Below are 16,658 nucleotides of genomic sequence, written 5' to 3' on the forward strand. Positions count from 1 at the left end.
CATTTCCCAGCCGAACTGTCCCCGCTCCCCGAGCTTACCTGGGAAGGTGCACCGTACCTGGGATCGCTGGCGAGGTGCACTGCACCCTGTCCCCTGGGGCGCCTTTTGGAACTTTTGTTGTTCAGAGGCGTTAAAATCCCACTTCCCAGCCCCCACCCCGGCTCTGCCTGGGAACAGCAGCCCTGTTGTTCCGATTCCTTGTGAGCCGGGGATTGTAGCTGCCTTGCGTCAGCCCCGTTCCCTGTGAAATCCAGAGGCAGGGGAAGGTTCAGTCTGGCGGCAGTCATGCAGCCTGGCAGCACAAACACTGTGGTGGGCTAGCAGTTACAGCAGGGTTCTCAGTGCCAGGACTTCTGCATGCCAACCCCAGTGACTCACTCCTTCACCTGCAGCAACTCCGTGAACCTCTCTGCCTCGGCTCCCGCCCCTGTGAAATGGGGTTGAAACATCCAAGGGGGGACTGTAGGGAAGGCTGATTTTGTGATGAAACCAAAAGACTGGGAGCTGGGGAATCTGGATTCCGCTCCTAGCTCTGCTACAGACTTCCTGGGCAAGTCACACACTGTCTCCCTGTTTGATGGCTCATCTTTAAAGTGGGATAACATGGCCCTATGTCAGGGTGTTGAGAGGCTAACTTCACTCTTTGCAACGATGAATCATATTCTTGACGGTGGTCATGGCTGATTCATAATGTGTGGGTACCAAGGAAATTGACCCATTATCCCAAAGTCAGAGTGGACGTAATGTTTGTGCAGTGTTTTGAGGTTCCTGGATGGCAGATCTAGAGGTATGTATGCTATTCGTGTGGTATTACTGAGTAATAACCCATGCACACCCTTAGCTGCGGATGGCTGCGTTGCATGGGCTGTCTGGGTCTGTTTTCAGCTGTGTTCATTGTTTCCTGACACAACTTTCACCCGTGAAATTTGCACTTGCAAAATGAATTGTAGGAGCAAATAGAAGTTTCCATGCTTGCTGGGGCTGTACTTAAACAGAAATGCTGGCCGAACAGCCATCAATCCATCGTGTTTTAAATTAGCAGCAAATTCACTACATTATTTTAAAGAAAAGGAGGAACATTTGGAGGAATTAGGGGTATCACCAACTCATGTGCATAGTGTATGTGAGTGAAAGAGACAGATCCGGTCACACACACACACTCACGCACATACGAGCTTGGGGTTCCAGATACATGCCATCCCTTCAGCGGGAGACCCTTGACTCGGCCAGCCCCCAGGAGAGAAGGTGAAGCTCCAGAAATGGAAGGCGCCTGCGTTCTGTCTTTTGGCAGCTTGGGGTCCTTGACCGTAGTTGAAAGGAAAGCACCATCCTGCTGAAAGCCATCTACCTGCCTGACCGATTCCAGACCCCTCTGGGCTTCATTATTATTGTTCAGAGCACACCACCTTTCCCATTCTGCAGTTCCAGGAAAGCATAATAACCCAGAGCCATATCCCCTGTGTCTGGGATTTTATTACAGTTGTGAGCTGTTTTATGGCTAGTTCACTCACCATAATAAAAGAAAAGCCACAACCCCAGAGAGCCGCAGCTGTCGTCCTGGAGCTGAAGGCAACACAGAAGTGGGGGAGGGATGCAAATGGAGCTTTGGGCAAGGTCTGCCCTGAGCTCTTACCTGGGATTTGTCAGCCCAGGCTCGTTCTGTTTTACAGGTCATTTCCTAGCAGTAAATTTGCTGGCGAGTACAAAACCCAACCCAACCGCTTAGCAGGTTATAGAAGCTCTTTGGAAATGCGGGGGTGGGGTGGTATTTATTTTTTAGTGTCGCTTGTTGCCTAAAAGTCGGGAAGTTTTAGAAACCTGCATGCTTATTTTGTCTAACTCCTGTTCTTCTGAGGGTGATTTTTCCCCTTCTTGTTTTCTGCCAGTCTCTCTATTGCTAACGCACGTGTTCCCCAAGAGCCCTCAGCCCCACTTGCCAGTAGCGACTGCGCAGAATCTTTGTATCTGTGTCAGAACGGATGCTTTCCACCAAGGACATCCAAGCATTTTGCAGATATTCATTCATCCTCCTTCCGTCCCTGTGAGCTGGGTGCGTAGTCTAATCCCCACTGGACAGATGGGGAAACTGAGATGCAGCGATTCACCCAAGGACGCAGAGCTGGGAATAGAGCCCAGGTGTCTTGATTCCCTCCTGGCCTCTGACTGTATTGTATCATCCTGTCCCATCACAGGTAGCTGTGCTCATCAAAGGCCCCAGTCCTTCTCCCATTAAAAATCAATAGCAAAACTCCCCTTGACTTTAATATCCATCTAGCTGAGGCACTTAGATGGCAGCTCTCATAACTATACTATCAGAGCGTCTCACAATCTGTGCCACATTGAGCCGGCCAATACCCCCCCGAGAAGGCAGTGCTGTTCTCCCTAGCGTTCTGATGGGGAACCGAGGCACCGAGAGACAAGGGATATCACACAGGGCGTCGGTGACGGAGCACAGACTTGAACTCGGGTCTCCTGATTGCAGGGCTAGTGCCCTAACCGCCGGGCCGTCCTTTCTTTTCTTGGGCAGCTCGTTCCTTTGCCTCTAACCGCACCCCCCTTGCTTGTGTCGCCGGATCCAGTCGGTCTGTGTAATGGGACGTTTTGTGTCTCCCCGCCACAGATATCGACGAGTGCCGGCTGAACAATGGCGGCTGCGACCACATCTGCAGGAACACGGTGGGCAGCTTCGAGTGCAGCTGTAAGAAAGGCTACAAGCTGCTGATTAACGAAAGGACCTGCCAAGGTGAGCGCCGCGCGGGGCCTGCAGCGCAACTGGGTTCCACGTCCCGTGGAGGGGCTCCAGGGCTGATAGCTGGTCCCACTCCCCTGGGAGCGACGCAGTGTCGAATGGAGTCGTGGAGGGGTGCTGTGCGCCTCCCAGTGAGGAATTAGCCACGGGGGGCACTTCTGATGGCTAACGCATGCTGTGCTGACAGCGTCACCCCCGAACACTCTTGGCTTTTCAGGTACAAAGGACTTTGTCTTAGCATCAAAAACATCCCATGTCTCCAAAGCAGAGGTGGCCAGGGTTGTTCAGCCGCTCAGCATTGTTCTCAGTGGGAGCGCGTGGGGGAGGGGGGTCCCCATTGTTCTCAGTGCGTGTGCGTGCATGGGGGAGGGGGTTCTCCATTGTTCTCAGTGCGTGTGCGTGCATGGGGGAGGGGGTTCTCCATTGTTCTCAGTGCGTGTGTGGGCATGGGGGAGGGGGTTCCCCATTGTTCTCAGTGCGTGTGTGGGCATGGGGAAGGGGGTTCTCCATTGTTCTCAGTGCGTGTGTGGGCCTGGGGGAGGGGGTTCTCCATTGTTCTCAGTGTGGGTGTGAGCACGTCGGGGAGGGGGTTCTCCATTGTTCTCAGCGTGGGTGTGCATGGCGGGGTTCTCCATTATTCTCAGTGAGAGCAGCCAGAAGCTGGGCACTTTTGAAAATCTGGCCCCAATTGTGGGTTCTGAGTACTTAAAAATCTGGCCCCAGGGGACTCCCAGAGTCTCAAAGTTCAGCTCCTAGACTTCTCCCAGGCCTGAGGCCATGAGAGAGACTCAGGGGCCCAGCAGTGAAAGCAGGTTCCTGATCCAAACCTCTTCACGCTTCAGAGGTGTTTGGATTTTGGGCTCTGGTCTGGGCCCGTCTCTTGAGTCTGCGAAACTGGGCTGAAATTCCAGGCGTGGCTCTATCCGCAGTCAGCGGGGTTACTCGGATCGTCAAGCCACCGAGGGGATGGCTGCAGGAATCGTTGGGTGAGGTTCTTTGGCTGGTGCTACGTGGGGAGTCAGACGAGATGATCGTAATGATCTCTTCTGGCCTATGAATCAACTAACAACCTCGCCGGGCGTGCCAGATAACATAGCTTACAACCAACACACGAAAGCCTGCGGGCGTTCAGTGTTATCACACCTTGGCATGTCTTTCTGTGGAATGTGTGTATCTATGTAACAGCTACATGCATGGCCGCACGCACACACATGCTAAACTCAGGGGATCTGACGACACGGGGCACGGGATGCCCTCTGAACCTAGGGAAATGCGTGCAGCCTCATTCGCACGTTAACATACTCAGACACGTCACTGTTTTTACAGACCATGGCAGTTGTTTATTGCACAAGACTTTTGCAGGGGATCCAAGGGATGGGTTGACATCTCATTGGCTACGGCACACACGTGCACATTCACACATATGCATACACACGTGGGCACACACACACCAGCCATTTTCTTTTTCCGAGATCTGTTCTCTTCAGAGGCAGCCAGGACTCTCAGGAACCTTAATGGGAATAAACAGCCTGGCCCATCCCCTCCTGCCCTCTTCCCTGGGAATTGCCCTTCGCCAAGTGGCCCAGCTGGTTGGAATGAACAGCGGTGGGGTTATGGCATGCGCGGTCTGGGATTGTGCTGTGGTTTGTAATCAACCACATTTGTTTTCACCGTGGACCATAGAGGTAAGGCAGGGACTGGCTGGGTGGGCACGGAGGGGTCAAACCCTCAGTCCCTAACAGAACACTTCTATCCTACCGCTTTCAGCTTCCTCCATGCTCATGCAACTTGATCTGCCTGGAGCAGAGAAGGGAGGCAGTGTGTTGACTACTGGTTAGAGCAGGGGACGGGGAGCCAGGACTCCTGGGTTCTCTGTTTCCAGCTCTGTCATGGGCTCACCCCTCTCTGGTAGACCCATCTGTAAAATGGAATAACCTTTAACTCTCTCCCTGGGTGGGAGAGAGTCGTGCTTTGCGATCTTCTTATGAAAGGCTCCGTGGGCATGCAAAGTATATCCGTCTGAGGCCACCCAACTCATCTCACTTGTGAACGAGACCAGCCTTGAGCTGAAGTATGCAGGGGGGCCGGTATCTGCACCTCCCCCTCCCCCCCAATGCCAAGATTCCCAGGCCTTCCCTGAATCAGCACTTGGGCCCTTCATCGCTGGGTGAGTGTCTGAAGCCGTGAGTCGCTGGGGTGTGACAGAGTACAGGTGTTACCTGCTGAGAGCACGGGGCCAGGCCCTGGGGAGTTCGGCGGTGGGGGATTGGTGTGCCTTTGGCTGGCACCTCTTTCATCTCCATCCAGGTTCTGCATTCTTGGAAGTTTGATCTGATCGTGGCAATTAAGTTAACAAAGCCAATGAAATAAAAATAAACCTGGCAGGCCAGGTTCGCCCCCGCAGACTGTGCTGCCCTCCCACAACGAAGCCCCCCGCAGGGCAGAGTGGGTGACGCTGGCACCTTCCTTGGAGTGGGCTCTGCCAGGGGATCGCAGCTTTGGTTTCCATTTGGGGCGGAGGAGGGGGGAGGGTGTGCTGGATCAGAACATGTCCCTGGACCCATGGCATTGGGGAGCTTGCAGCTGCTTTCCGCCCCCCACCCCACGGGGGACTTTCCATTCTAGGCTGGCACCTTGGGATTTAACCCTTTGGCTGTGGCTACACTCAAAACTTCAAAGCACTGCCGCGGGAGCGCTCCCGCAACAACGCTTTGAAGTGCGAGTGTGGTTGTGGCGCCAGCACTGGGAGAGAGCTCTCCCAGCGCTGTAGGTACTCCACCTCCCCGAGGGGATTAGTTTACAGCGCGGGGAGCGCGGCTCCCAGTGTTGGGGCACTGTTTACACTGGCGCTTTACAGCGCTGTAACTTGCTGCGCTCAGGGGGGTGTTTTTTCACACCCTGAGCGAGAAAGTTGCAGCGCTGTAAAGCGTCAGTGTAGCCATAGCCCTTTGTCTTGCAAAGCATCTCTGCGGCAGGGTAAAGGCTGGGCTGGGGGGGGCGGAGAGGCATAATCCACCCACTGTGGAGCTCTGTCGCCCTCTAGTGCTGGCTGGGCCGCAGGTGGAGTTTGATGACCCTGGTACATCCTTTGCTAACACAGACAGGTCTTTTGGCTCCAGCCATAGAGGCTCCTGCTGAGAGGTCCCAGGTTCATTGCCGATAACCCGCCCAGGGGCACAGCGTTGCATAGGCCTAGGGAGGCTCAGCGTGGCAGTGGGGCTGGGAAGGGTGTGTGTTCTGGGGTGCTCCCACCCCCCTGTCCTATGCAGGGTAAAGGAGCAGATGTTGGTATAGACTCCGTTCCCGGCTGGCTCTTCCCTGCAGGGCTTTGGACTTGGACAACCCCTCTGGCACAGTGGGAGAGAGCTGTGCACAGCAGGAGTATTCATTTCAGTCTTTCTGGGTGACGCTGGAGGTGGGTGGGGAAGGAATCGAACCCTTGAGAAGCCAGCCAAGCCCCGGGGCTCGAGACCCCTGTGGAGCCCACCCCCTGGCTGGGCCGGGCCTTGCCTCACGCTCTCTGCCTTTCCCTCTTCCTCCCAGATATTGACGAATGCTCCTTCGACAGGACCTGTGACCACGTCTGCGTCAACACCCCAGGGAGCTTCCAGTGCCTGTGTCACAAGGGCTACACGCTGTACGGGCTCACCCACTGTGGAGGTATGAGAGTTACTGTCCCGTTTGCCAGCTTCCTGGCAGTGGGATCTCTCTGGCAGGGGAATTGTCTCCCCAGGGAAGGGCTGGGAGTCCCATCACTTGGGCTACCTAGGACTAGACTGGACCAGGCCCTGGAGAAGGATTGTATGGAACAGTCTTGCCTTGTTTCCTGGGGTGAGGAGAGGGGCTGGGCTATATGGAGCCCAGTAGGGTTTTTCCAGCTTTAACATGTACGATTCAGTATACTGCATGGCTAGGCTGTGGAACTCATTGCCACAAGTTATCATTGAGGCCAAGAGCTGAGGATTCAGAGAAGGATATAGATAAGGGTTAAAACGAACAAGTGGTCTAAAGCTTCCTGCGTCAGCGAGAAGCCAGTCTCGGACTATTGGGAGACAGGAAGAAACTATCCCAGGCAGGTTTTCCTGGAACTGCTCACATCGGTGTTTCTTGCACTTTCTCTGGAGCATCTGATACTTACTGCTGTCAGAGACGAGATCCTGTACTAGATGGATTGACGCAGTCTGGCCATCTCTGTGCTCCTACCAGGGATACATTTCCTGCTACCCAGCAGGAGACAGGAACCATGTGCGTGTGTTGGGGGGTTATGCAGCTAGCATACAGGTGTTCAGAAAGGGCTGGATGAGCCATGAAAGGGACTGCCGCCCAGGTGTCCCTTGAGGAGGAGTGGATGGCAGAGAGATCTTTGGGACTCAGGCACTGGGATCACGGTTGTGGGGAAGTCCCATACCGCGCTCCTCTCCGGAGCAGTTGAGTCCCTAGTATCCCAATCCGCTCTGGGACTTTGATTGCTTCTTTCCTGACTATTCCAATGGCTTAACCTCTTTGGATAGGAAAACAGGGCCCCCGCTGCCATGTTTGCCTCCCCCTGTAAGCAGCGAGGTGGATGCCAAGGGGGGAGGGGATTTCTCTCTTTCTGACGATTCCTAAATAATTGGAAATGGAGCTCCATAAGCCGAGTGGGTGCAGGGAGCCAGACAGTTGTGTCTGCAACTTCAAACAAAGCGACCAGAGCGATTTGCGACTTGTCCGCTCAGGGAGAGAGAGAAAAAATCCCCAGAGTTCTTGGCACAAAGTTGGTGGGGGGGACGACTTCAAAAAGGTTTTGAGTTGAGTTTCCCGAATCAGATAACTCCCGAGCGCAAGGGAAGGGGAAGCCTGTGCCCGAGGGAATAGCAGGGAAGATGAAAAGAGCAAAGAGGTTTGTTCAGGCGTGTTACGGCAGCAGTGTGGTTTGCAGCGGTAGTTTTCAGTGCGAGTTACGTATATCGAGATACCCTGGATTACCTAGATTAAGGCTGGTGCACCGATACAAAGAAGCCCTCATGCACACAACGAATGCACCCTCCTGCACAACACCCCCACCATCCTGCGCACACACAACAGACGCTTGCACAGACCAGTGCAAATGCCTCTACCTGGAAACCCGTTTGATTCTGTGATGGCCTGTGATAGCAGGGGACTGCACTCGATGACTCAGGAAGTCCCTTCCCGTCCTGTGTAAACACAATCCAGACTGAGAACGCACCTCCCACGTCCAGCAAACGCAAGTGCCCATGATGGGGCATATTCTCGGCCGATGTAAAGTGCTGCAGCTCCAATGGAGTCAATGTAAATGCAGTTCATAGAATCATAGAATATCAGGGTTGGAAGGGACCTCAGGAGGTCATCTAGTCCAACCCCCTGCTCAAGGCAGGACCAACCCCAACTAAATCATCCCAGCCAGGGCTTTGTCAAGCCTGACCTTAAAAACCTCTAAGGAAGGAGATTCCACCACCTCCCTAGGTAACCCATTCCAGTGCTTCACCACCCTCCTAGTGAAATAGTTTTTCCTAATATCCAACCTAAACCTTCCCCACTGCAACTTGAGACCATTACTCCTTGTTCTGTCATCTGGTACCACTGAGAACAGTCAAGATCCATCCTCTCTGGAACCCCCTTTCAGGTAGTTGAAAACAGCTGTCAAATCCCCCCTCATTCTTCTCTTCTGCAGACTAAATAATCCCAGTTCAGTTCAGTTAGATGTCATTGGCATGGCAGGCTGGACTAGTGTTGTCAAACTCACATACCTAAATGTTCAGTGAACCCTGTACCCAGGAGCCCCCCTGTTAGACACCTGGTCCCTGCCTGCCCCAGATAAAATCCTGGCCCTGCTGAAGTCAATGGGAGTTTTGCTATTCACTTCAATGAAGGCAGGATTTCACCCACTGAATGCAGCTCTGCTCCATCTTTCTTGCCAGGCTGCCTCTGTTTATACAGCCAGTGAGTCCTTGCTGTGATTTCATGCCCACTTGCATGCAGACACAAACACACAAGCGGGTCAACACAGACAGGCAGCCACACTTGTCCATGAGCGCTCGCTCACAGCATGTGCTAAACGCACCGGACAGGGAAGTGCTGTCCCTCCCATTGGGAGCAGAAGAGTTCCTTGAGGGAGGAGGTTTATAAAACCTCTCGTAAAGCCAGAGGCCGGCTTAAACCGCCTGCTGGCTGCGGTTTGCAGAGAGTGAGGCAGGATGTTGGGAAGGGCTCTTGGTTTGTGTCACACCGCTCAGGAGTACACACGTTACTGGGCTCAGTGTGGTGGTCATGGGGTGAATTTCTCTGTCCTGGTATATAGGAGGGTCAGATAGGGTCGCCAGCCCTCCAGGGTTGTCCTGGAGTTTCCAGAATTAAAGATGAATCTTCAACTAAAGATTATGTCATGTGATGAAATCTCCAGGAATTCATCCAAACAAAGTTGGCAACCCTAGGGTCAGACTAGGGGAGTTAATGTTCCCTTCTGGCCTGAGGCTTGATGAATCAATGAATGTGGGGTGGCTGAAATAGATGACAAACTAGGAATCCAGAATCCAGGATGCAGGATGCAAATCGAGCGTTGAGAGCAAAGCTGCTAAATGGAATCTAGTTTTTAAGTCCTGTCTTTCTACGTCTGGCTGGTCCCCCGTCGTAGTGATTGGTTTTCCCACCAACGGAGAGATTTCACATCGAAAACAAAAAGAAGATTCTATCGAGCACTTCAGCTGCCCCTGCGAGGCAATCTAGACAGAGGATCTAGTCCCTATGAGCCAAATGTTTGTCACCACCTGGCTGGGCTACTTTATTTCCCTGTGTCTGGGGGTAAAGGTGGAGCCACACAGAAATTCCAGCTGGTGGAGAAAGCAGCCACTCGTTAGTGAGAAAAACCACCAAGGACACAGCCTGGGACAAGGGTGGTGCTGGTGATTCTGAGTCAGTCCTGAATCCAGCAGTCCAGCAAAGTTGGTGCAAAGGCTGCTGTCACGGAGGAGCTGCCATGGTTTGGGATAAGAAATAAACCAAAGCCCCGATCCTTTGGCTCATGACAGACCCCTCCACCGATAGCACTTGTGTCAGGAGTCGGCGCGTTAGCCCCCGCATCCTAACCAAATTCAGTTGAGAAATTCCTTCCCACCTTCCTGTGGGTCGGTCAGATACAGTATTTGTCTTCACTTCTTGAGATGCAGCGTTGCTGTGCATTGTAACACAGCTGTCGCTTTCCACCCTAGAGACGGATGCATTTCAGTGGTGGGTGACGTGAGCCCTAATAAGATCAGCCCATTTGGGTGATCGAAAGGGCTGTGAAGAAGGGAAGGCAGAGCAGCTCCCCTGCCATCCACTGCGGAGCTTGTGAAGCAATTGACATGGTGGGATTGGGTCAAAACCAGGTTCACATTGGCAGTGCCTTCGGCCAGGACAGTAATCCTCTCACTGACCTTGACCCCAAGAGGGTGGGGTGGGAGGTGGGAGCAGGGAGCAGAGTCCTTTATCCCCATCTCTGGTCTGCCTCTCCCATCTAGCTGTTCAGTCTTACATTGCTCCATAGCACCCATCATCATGGGCTATTCACCCCTGAGGTTGCTCCTGGTCACTCACCATCCCCCTCTACTCTCTGCTCACCTTGGATCTCTGCCCAGCCCTGCACTCCCCTTCCCCTTCCCTTTCCCTCTTGCCCAGCTGGGAGGAGCTGGGTCTGGCTCTGCTCGCAGACCTCCAAGGCCATGGTTGGAGTCCCAGCGAGGTGGGGGGATTGCTCAGCTCTGTATGGAGACCCATTGCTCTAGTTGCTTTCCCCGGCCAGTGGGCGCTCTGTTGGCTTGTGGGAGGAGTGATCAGAGGACAGCTCCTGATTAATGGAAATAGCCGCTGAAATTGCTGGTTGCAGGGAGCTCTTGGGGTGGGGATGAGGATGATTATGGGGCTGTGCTCACGCTCGGCCTGGCTGTCAGCAAGGGGACAAAGGTGAGAAGAAGCTTCAGGGAGCTGAGGAGTTTGAGCAGGAGTTTGAGCAGGGAACTTCTCCTACATCCTACCAGAGAAGCCGCTGGCAGTTTTTTTCCTCTGACCCTGGCTCCAGGGGGAGGCTCTGAGAAGAGGGGTCGGGCTAGTGGTTAAAGCAGTTGCCTGGGTGCCAGGACACCTGGGTTCTCTCCCTGGCTCTGCCCTGACTTATCATGAGACTTTGAAAAAGTCCCTTTGCCCCTCTGTAGAGTGGGGTTGGGAGACGTAATGGGTTCCTGCTCACACGGGGCTTTGAGACCCTCACAGGCAGTGCTGCTGGATATGTGCCGGGTCTTGTCCTGTTTGTTACCGTGGGGCAGCTTCATTTTCTGCCGTCCTCCAAGCCTTTCTCCAGAGTGTCCCTCCCCAGGGTACTGATTAATGGTCATCGCGCCCTGGGAGTCAGGGCTAGCTGCTGTCCGGAAGTGCGTGCCCTTACTTTCTCCCTATGGAGAGTGCCTGGGGCAGTGCTGTCCTGAGTCACAGCTGATATGCAGCAGGGTGCTGTGAAGAGGGGACTCACGTCCCTGCACGTGTTGGACTAAATTCTCCTCTTGTTTCACGTGTCCTTCCCCACTGGTGCTAATCAGAGCTGTGGGAGCCGGCCCGAGGCATCTCAGGTTGGACACCCAGAATTACAGGCTGCTTTGAAAATGGGGCCTTAAGTGATTTGGTCAGGACTGCGCAGTGAGTCAGTGGCAGAGCCAGGATTAGAACCCAGGAGTCCTGGCTGCCAACCTCTGCCCCACCAGCTGTAACTGCTGGAACACTCCAAGAGCTAGAAATAGAATCCAGGAGCCCTGCCCCCACTCAGCCTGCTGTAACCTCTAACAGAGCTTGCTTTATGCAGCATGGCAATTCCAGTTCTCAGTAATCGTCTCGCTTTGCTCCCTGCAGACATCGATGAATGCAGCATCAACCGAGGAGGCTGCAAATTCGGCTGCGTAAACGCCCCTGGCAGCTACGAGTGTACCTGTCCGGCCAGCTGCAAACTGCACTGGAACAAAAAGGACTGCATAGGTGGGTAGAGAAAACCCATGCTGCCATCTAGTGGGTGAGCATAGGTCAGCCGGCAAAGCCTGAACAGAGATCTGCATTTTTCTATTCGGTCCTTGCCAGGACGTGGTGGATAGATTTGATCCAGGTGGATTTTGCTGTGAAGGTGCTTTGTATGGGGAGACGGTGCAGCAGAAAGGGTGCTGCTTATGGGTTGGATTTGGCCACTGGGTGCACGTTGACCACGCACTCCGGCATATAGCGTCCTCTCTTGGTCCGAGTGTCATGCCGGGTTCAGGCTCCATGCCCCAGTCTGCCTTTCGCCCCTCTGCTGAGACTGCTAGCACAGGGGGCCAGATCATGCTGCCTGTGGAGCTGGTTTTCATGCGGTGGTCTCCTGATCTAAATGCCCCCTTCCTCCCCCAAACCCATCTCTCCTGGGCTGCTGGACTCAAGAGAAGAGAGAGTTTGGGAAGCGGTAGAGGAAATTCTGGCACCTCACCTAGAAAAGTGCGCATCAGAAAGTGTCGTCCTTCACCTGCCGAACTTCCCCTGGCTATTTCTGACCTGAGTCAATTTCTGTTTGTTCTTTACATAGTGCTCTTCTCCCCAAGGGATCCCAAAGCACTTTGCTGATAGATATACCTATAAAAATCTCTTTACCTGCCCCGGACATGCAGCGACCTCTGGGGAGGGACACAGCAGCTGTTTTTAACAGCCCGCAGCAACACTGTGGTGCCCAGTTGATTCCCTTCCATTACCAGCCAAGAGAAGGGACGGGATAGACTGAGCAAAGCCTCCTCAGAATGAAGGAGTGAGTGAAACCCCAGCAAGTGCCTCTCACTCCTCAAGATGATCTGCTGACTCATGGCCCCAGGTTGAGCGTGTGAGTGTAAAGCTGTGCGGGAGAACCCAGAACACCACACGCACCCTTGTCTTGCCAGGATGGCCCTCGGCAGAAGCAGGTGGCTGAGGGAGGAGGATGGATGCTGTGGCAGGAGTGGAGTTGGGAGCAAGGTTAGAGTCCCACTGTTGTATTAATTTGGATAGAATAAATGGGCTTTTAGCTGCCTCTTTCTGGTCACAGGCTTCCAGCAGTGTTGCAAAATAGGCAGTCTTGGCCAGCTAAGCCAGACTCTTCTTAGCCAGAAGGAAAAAGGAGAGAGAGAGAGAGAGGAAAGAGAAGAAAGACGGTGGGGAAGGAGAAGAACACGCCCGGGGGGAGAGAAAAAGTCTCACATCCCAGGTGGTGGTCAGGATTTAGCCAGTGGAGGTGGTGATGTCATGTGACTCCCTCTCTCTCTGGCCTGGTGTGGTCAGGACATCTCTCAGGATCAGAATGACGAAGGCCCAGGGACCCAGGAGATGGTGGGGGTGGCAGCCATGATGGTGAAGCTCACTCTAGTCGCCAATTTGTCTCCCAAAGTCTCTTTCTGTAAGGACCCCAGAAGGAGTGATGGGCTGAGTAGCCCATCCCCTCACTGTTTTGCCCACCAATTAGGCCTAATTTCCGACACACCAATTTTGATTCATTGATGTTTCAGTCTCACGGTGCTCGGTTTACCAGGGACGATCATAACGCCGTCCTTGAGCGATATCAGGAGGTCTTTTTGTTTCTACTAATTCAGTCTCTCTGTTTCCCTGTTGCAACTTTCCCGATCACTATTGATGCCGATAGATTATCGTGAATGAAGTTTCACTCACTTTTTTCAGTTGCGCCCACAACTGCGCTAAATTTGTAGGCCCAATTATAACTCCCCACCCCCCAGTGCCCAGAGCAGCGCCTGCTTGGCTGGTCGGCCCCGAGTTGCCCCTTGCTTGTTGTCACCACTCAGTGCTTGTTGTCCTTCAGAGCTGGTGAAATGCCTGACGGGCCCCATCTCTCACCGGGCCATGCTCACCTGCAACAAGAACGGCAAGAAGGACAGTTGCTCCCTCACCTGCATCTCCAAGGCCCGCTTCCTGCCAGGTACCAACCCGTGGCCGCCACATCTCCCCTGAAACCTACCCAGGGCACTGGCCTTCTCCAACGCCTTCGGTCCCAAAGGGCTTTACAAATATGGATCTCTCCCTGCCCGTTACTTAGGTGGATGCTTAACCGGTGCCCCACAGAACACCATATGTAGTTGAAAGCACAGAGGGGGCTTAGGGAAGCAGGATGTCTCTGCACAGGCTAGATTTAGGCCTGGATAATGCTGAAGTCACCACACTGTAGGGTGCACCCCCCTCAGGGGGTGAAGAGGACCTTTCAGGGGGCCATGGCTGGGGCCCGGGCCAGCCCCCACCGGGGCCAGGGAGAGAGTGCCACACAGCTGTGCTCCTGGCCCCGCGCCTTGGGCTCCACTCCTGGTCCCACACCCAGGGCCCCACTCCTGGCCCCACACCCAGGGCCCCGGCTGCCAGCATCAGCCCCCGGCTGGGCCTCCGCTGCACTCCTAGCCCCACCCCCAACTGTGGCCCCAGTCTTGGCCCCCTTACCCCTGTCCGCAGCAATGAACCAGTCTCTAGAGCATCAAAGATTGGGGTCAGATCAGCACACGTGAGCTGCTTAGGGCCTGATTCCTAGGGTGCTGAGCCCCCACTGACCTCCCTGGGCGATGCAGCGGAGCAGCACTTCGGAAGCCAGCCGGGAGTGAGCCCCAGGCTCTGTCTGAATCCCTCCTTTCTCCCTCTTCGCAGAGTCCGACAGCAGCTACACGGTGAGCTGTGGGACGCCCATCCTGCGCCAGGGGGCCCAGCAGAGGCCTGGCAACAGCAGCCATCACTGCGTGGGTAAGGTCGCTCTCCTGGGCCGGTCTGAGCCTCCCCTGCCCCCAGCTGCCATGGCGGGAGGCTCAGCTGGTGCCTCTGGTGTTTAGCACCTGCCTTTTCTTTTAGAGACTGTCGCTGCTCCAATCAAACAAAAGGCTTCCTTCAAGATCAAGGACGCCAAGTGCCACCTGCACCCGCGCGTGAAGGGGAAGCAGGACGAGTCGGGGAAGCACGGGGCGCCAGGTGAGGCATACACACACACACACACACCCCCGCCCCAACCAGCCGTGTAAGTTCCTCTATGGCTGTGAGGAGGGAAGTGGCCCTATTGACACCTGGGCTTGGGTTTCCCAAGGGAGCTGTGGGGAGGATCCTGACTCTCTATCCCCCACTCTTCCAGGCGGGGCGGCCCCCTGCTCGGATTGCCAGGTGACCTTCGTGAACCTCAAGTGCGACTCATCAAAGAAGGGCAAAGGCCGCCGGGCCCGCAACTCCCCCAACAAGGAGGTGACACGCATCACCCTGGAGTTTGAGGCAGAAATCAAACCGGAAGAGGTTACAGGTGAGGGACAGGGTTGAGAGGACCAGCTTTCCCAGAGTGCACTGGGCCTGAGGCGATCCCAAGTTTGGGGATATGGGACTGGGAGGACTGTTTTTCCCAGAGTGCATTGGGCCTGAGGAGAGAGGCCTGGCTATCCCAGAATGCACTGGAACTGAGGTGAGCCCACGTAGCAGTAGGAGCCCTGGCTTTCCCAGTGTGCACTGGGCTGAGCTGTCCAATAACATCTGCCTTGTGCTGTTAATTACCTTCACACCTTGCTAGGCAGCATGTTCCATGGCCTGTGTGAAATTTGCTTGGCAGTTCTTAGACCAGCTCCTTCTGGGCAGGCGTCCATGTCATGAAAACCACCGTCCCGGCTTGCACTGACTGGCCCCCTCACCGGCGGTCTGGCCAGAGGCCAAGGACTGAGAAAGACCATGGAAACTGAACCCCTTCTGCACGTCTAGAAGGGGCTTCCGCAAGACGTAGATGAAGCAGGCTGATGGTGTAGGGTGGGGGAAATTTGCCCTGCCACTCCTTGCTCTGGTTCTAGTTCTCTGGCCAGTGATAATGTTGCACAGAGCCTCCTGCTGTCCACAGTGCCGCTTTAACAGTTACATCCAGAGCCATCCCAGGTGCGGTGCTGGGCACTAAAAGAGGAGGTGGGTAGAATAGGCAGTGATGTATAGTCACCCCCAGCATGTGGAAATGCAGAGGTGGGCAGCAGCCCAGGCTCGGGCTTGGGGAGATGGGATGAGTAGTCAGGAGGAACCCCCTAATCCAGCTGAAGATACCCCTTTGCTGCTTGAGTTCCCCCTCCCCCCCCCGGCCCCTTCCACCCCACTCACACCTGATAGAAGATTGGTGGGGAATCACACCACTAGCCCCTGCAGGGATGGGGAGGAGCAGTCTAGGAGGTCATCTGCTTTTCCTTTGCTCACCGTGATAGTCTACCCCCTCCCCCGTCTCTGACCTCTAGCCAGCTGCAATATTAACTGCCTGCGGCAGAGGGTGGAGAAGAAGCTGAAGTCTGCAATCAAGGCCCTGAAGAAGTCCATAAACCAGGAGCGATTCCTGATCCGCTTCGCGGGCATGGATTACGAGGTGGCGCGGAAGCTGAGCGTGTCCCCGGAGAGGCAGGAGAGCTGCGGGCCGGGGCAGCAAAGGCTAGGATCCAAGTGTGGTAAGGGAACAACCGGGGGGCTGGGGGCCTGGGGCCAGTTGCACATTAAGCTGTAGGCCCCTAGTGCTGAACTACAACTCCCAAGCACCAGCGCTGCCAGCGCCAGTGCTCCACGTGCTGACGGGCAATAGGTGAAGTTACCATGTGTTCTCCCTTTAGAGGCACTGACTTGTCAAAATTAGGAGCTGGGGACCCCGAGGGCCTCTCATCTGCAGCCAGAATAAGGCATATTAGGGGATAGCTTGGTGGGGGTTCTCGGTACATGTGTCCCTAACGGCTCTGCCTCTCTCTTAGTTAGCTGCCTGCAGGGAATGTATTACCACGGTCAGATGGAGCAGTGTGTCCCTTGCCCCCCAGGGACCTACCAGGAGAAAGAAGGCCAGCTCTCTTGTGACCTTTGCCCTGGAAGCGATGCGTATGGCCCGGCCGGAGCAACAAACATAACCACCTGTGCAGGTATG

The 16,658-nt window shown here is 54.7% G+C and overlaps 1 protein-coding gene across 1 annotated transcript in view; it reads left to right on the top strand.

The window, feature by feature from the left end:
- The window catches only part of SCUBE3 (signal peptide, CUB domain and EGF like domain containing 3), a 99,417-nt gene that overhangs the window by 75,366 nt on the left and 7,393 nt on the right, over positions 1 to 16,658 (top strand). The window contains exons 9-17 of the mRNA XM_065403191.1: positions 2,621 to 2,743; positions 6,293 to 6,409; positions 11,624 to 11,746; positions 13,575 to 13,691; positions 14,402 to 14,494; positions 14,600 to 14,716; positions 14,874 to 15,035; positions 15,994 to 16,197; positions 16,492 to 16,653. Of these exons, the coding sequence (XP_065259263.1) occupies positions 2,621 to 2,743; positions 6,293 to 6,409; positions 11,624 to 11,746; positions 13,575 to 13,691; positions 14,402 to 14,494; positions 14,600 to 14,716; positions 14,874 to 15,035; positions 15,994 to 16,197; positions 16,492 to 16,653 (1,218 nt within the window). The remainder of the gene's footprint in view (positions 1 to 2,620; positions 2,744 to 6,292; positions 6,410 to 11,623; positions 11,747 to 13,574; positions 13,692 to 14,401; positions 14,495 to 14,599; positions 14,717 to 14,873; positions 15,036 to 15,993; positions 16,198 to 16,491; positions 16,654 to 16,658) is intronic.

Source organism: Emys orbicularis, chromosome 4 (assembly GCF_028017835.1).
Source record: "Emys orbicularis isolate rEmyOrb1 chromosome 4, rEmyOrb1.hap1, whole genome shotgun sequence".
In the NCBI taxonomy this organism is placed as follows: Eukaryota; Metazoa; Chordata; order Testudines; family Emydidae; genus Emys; species Emys orbicularis.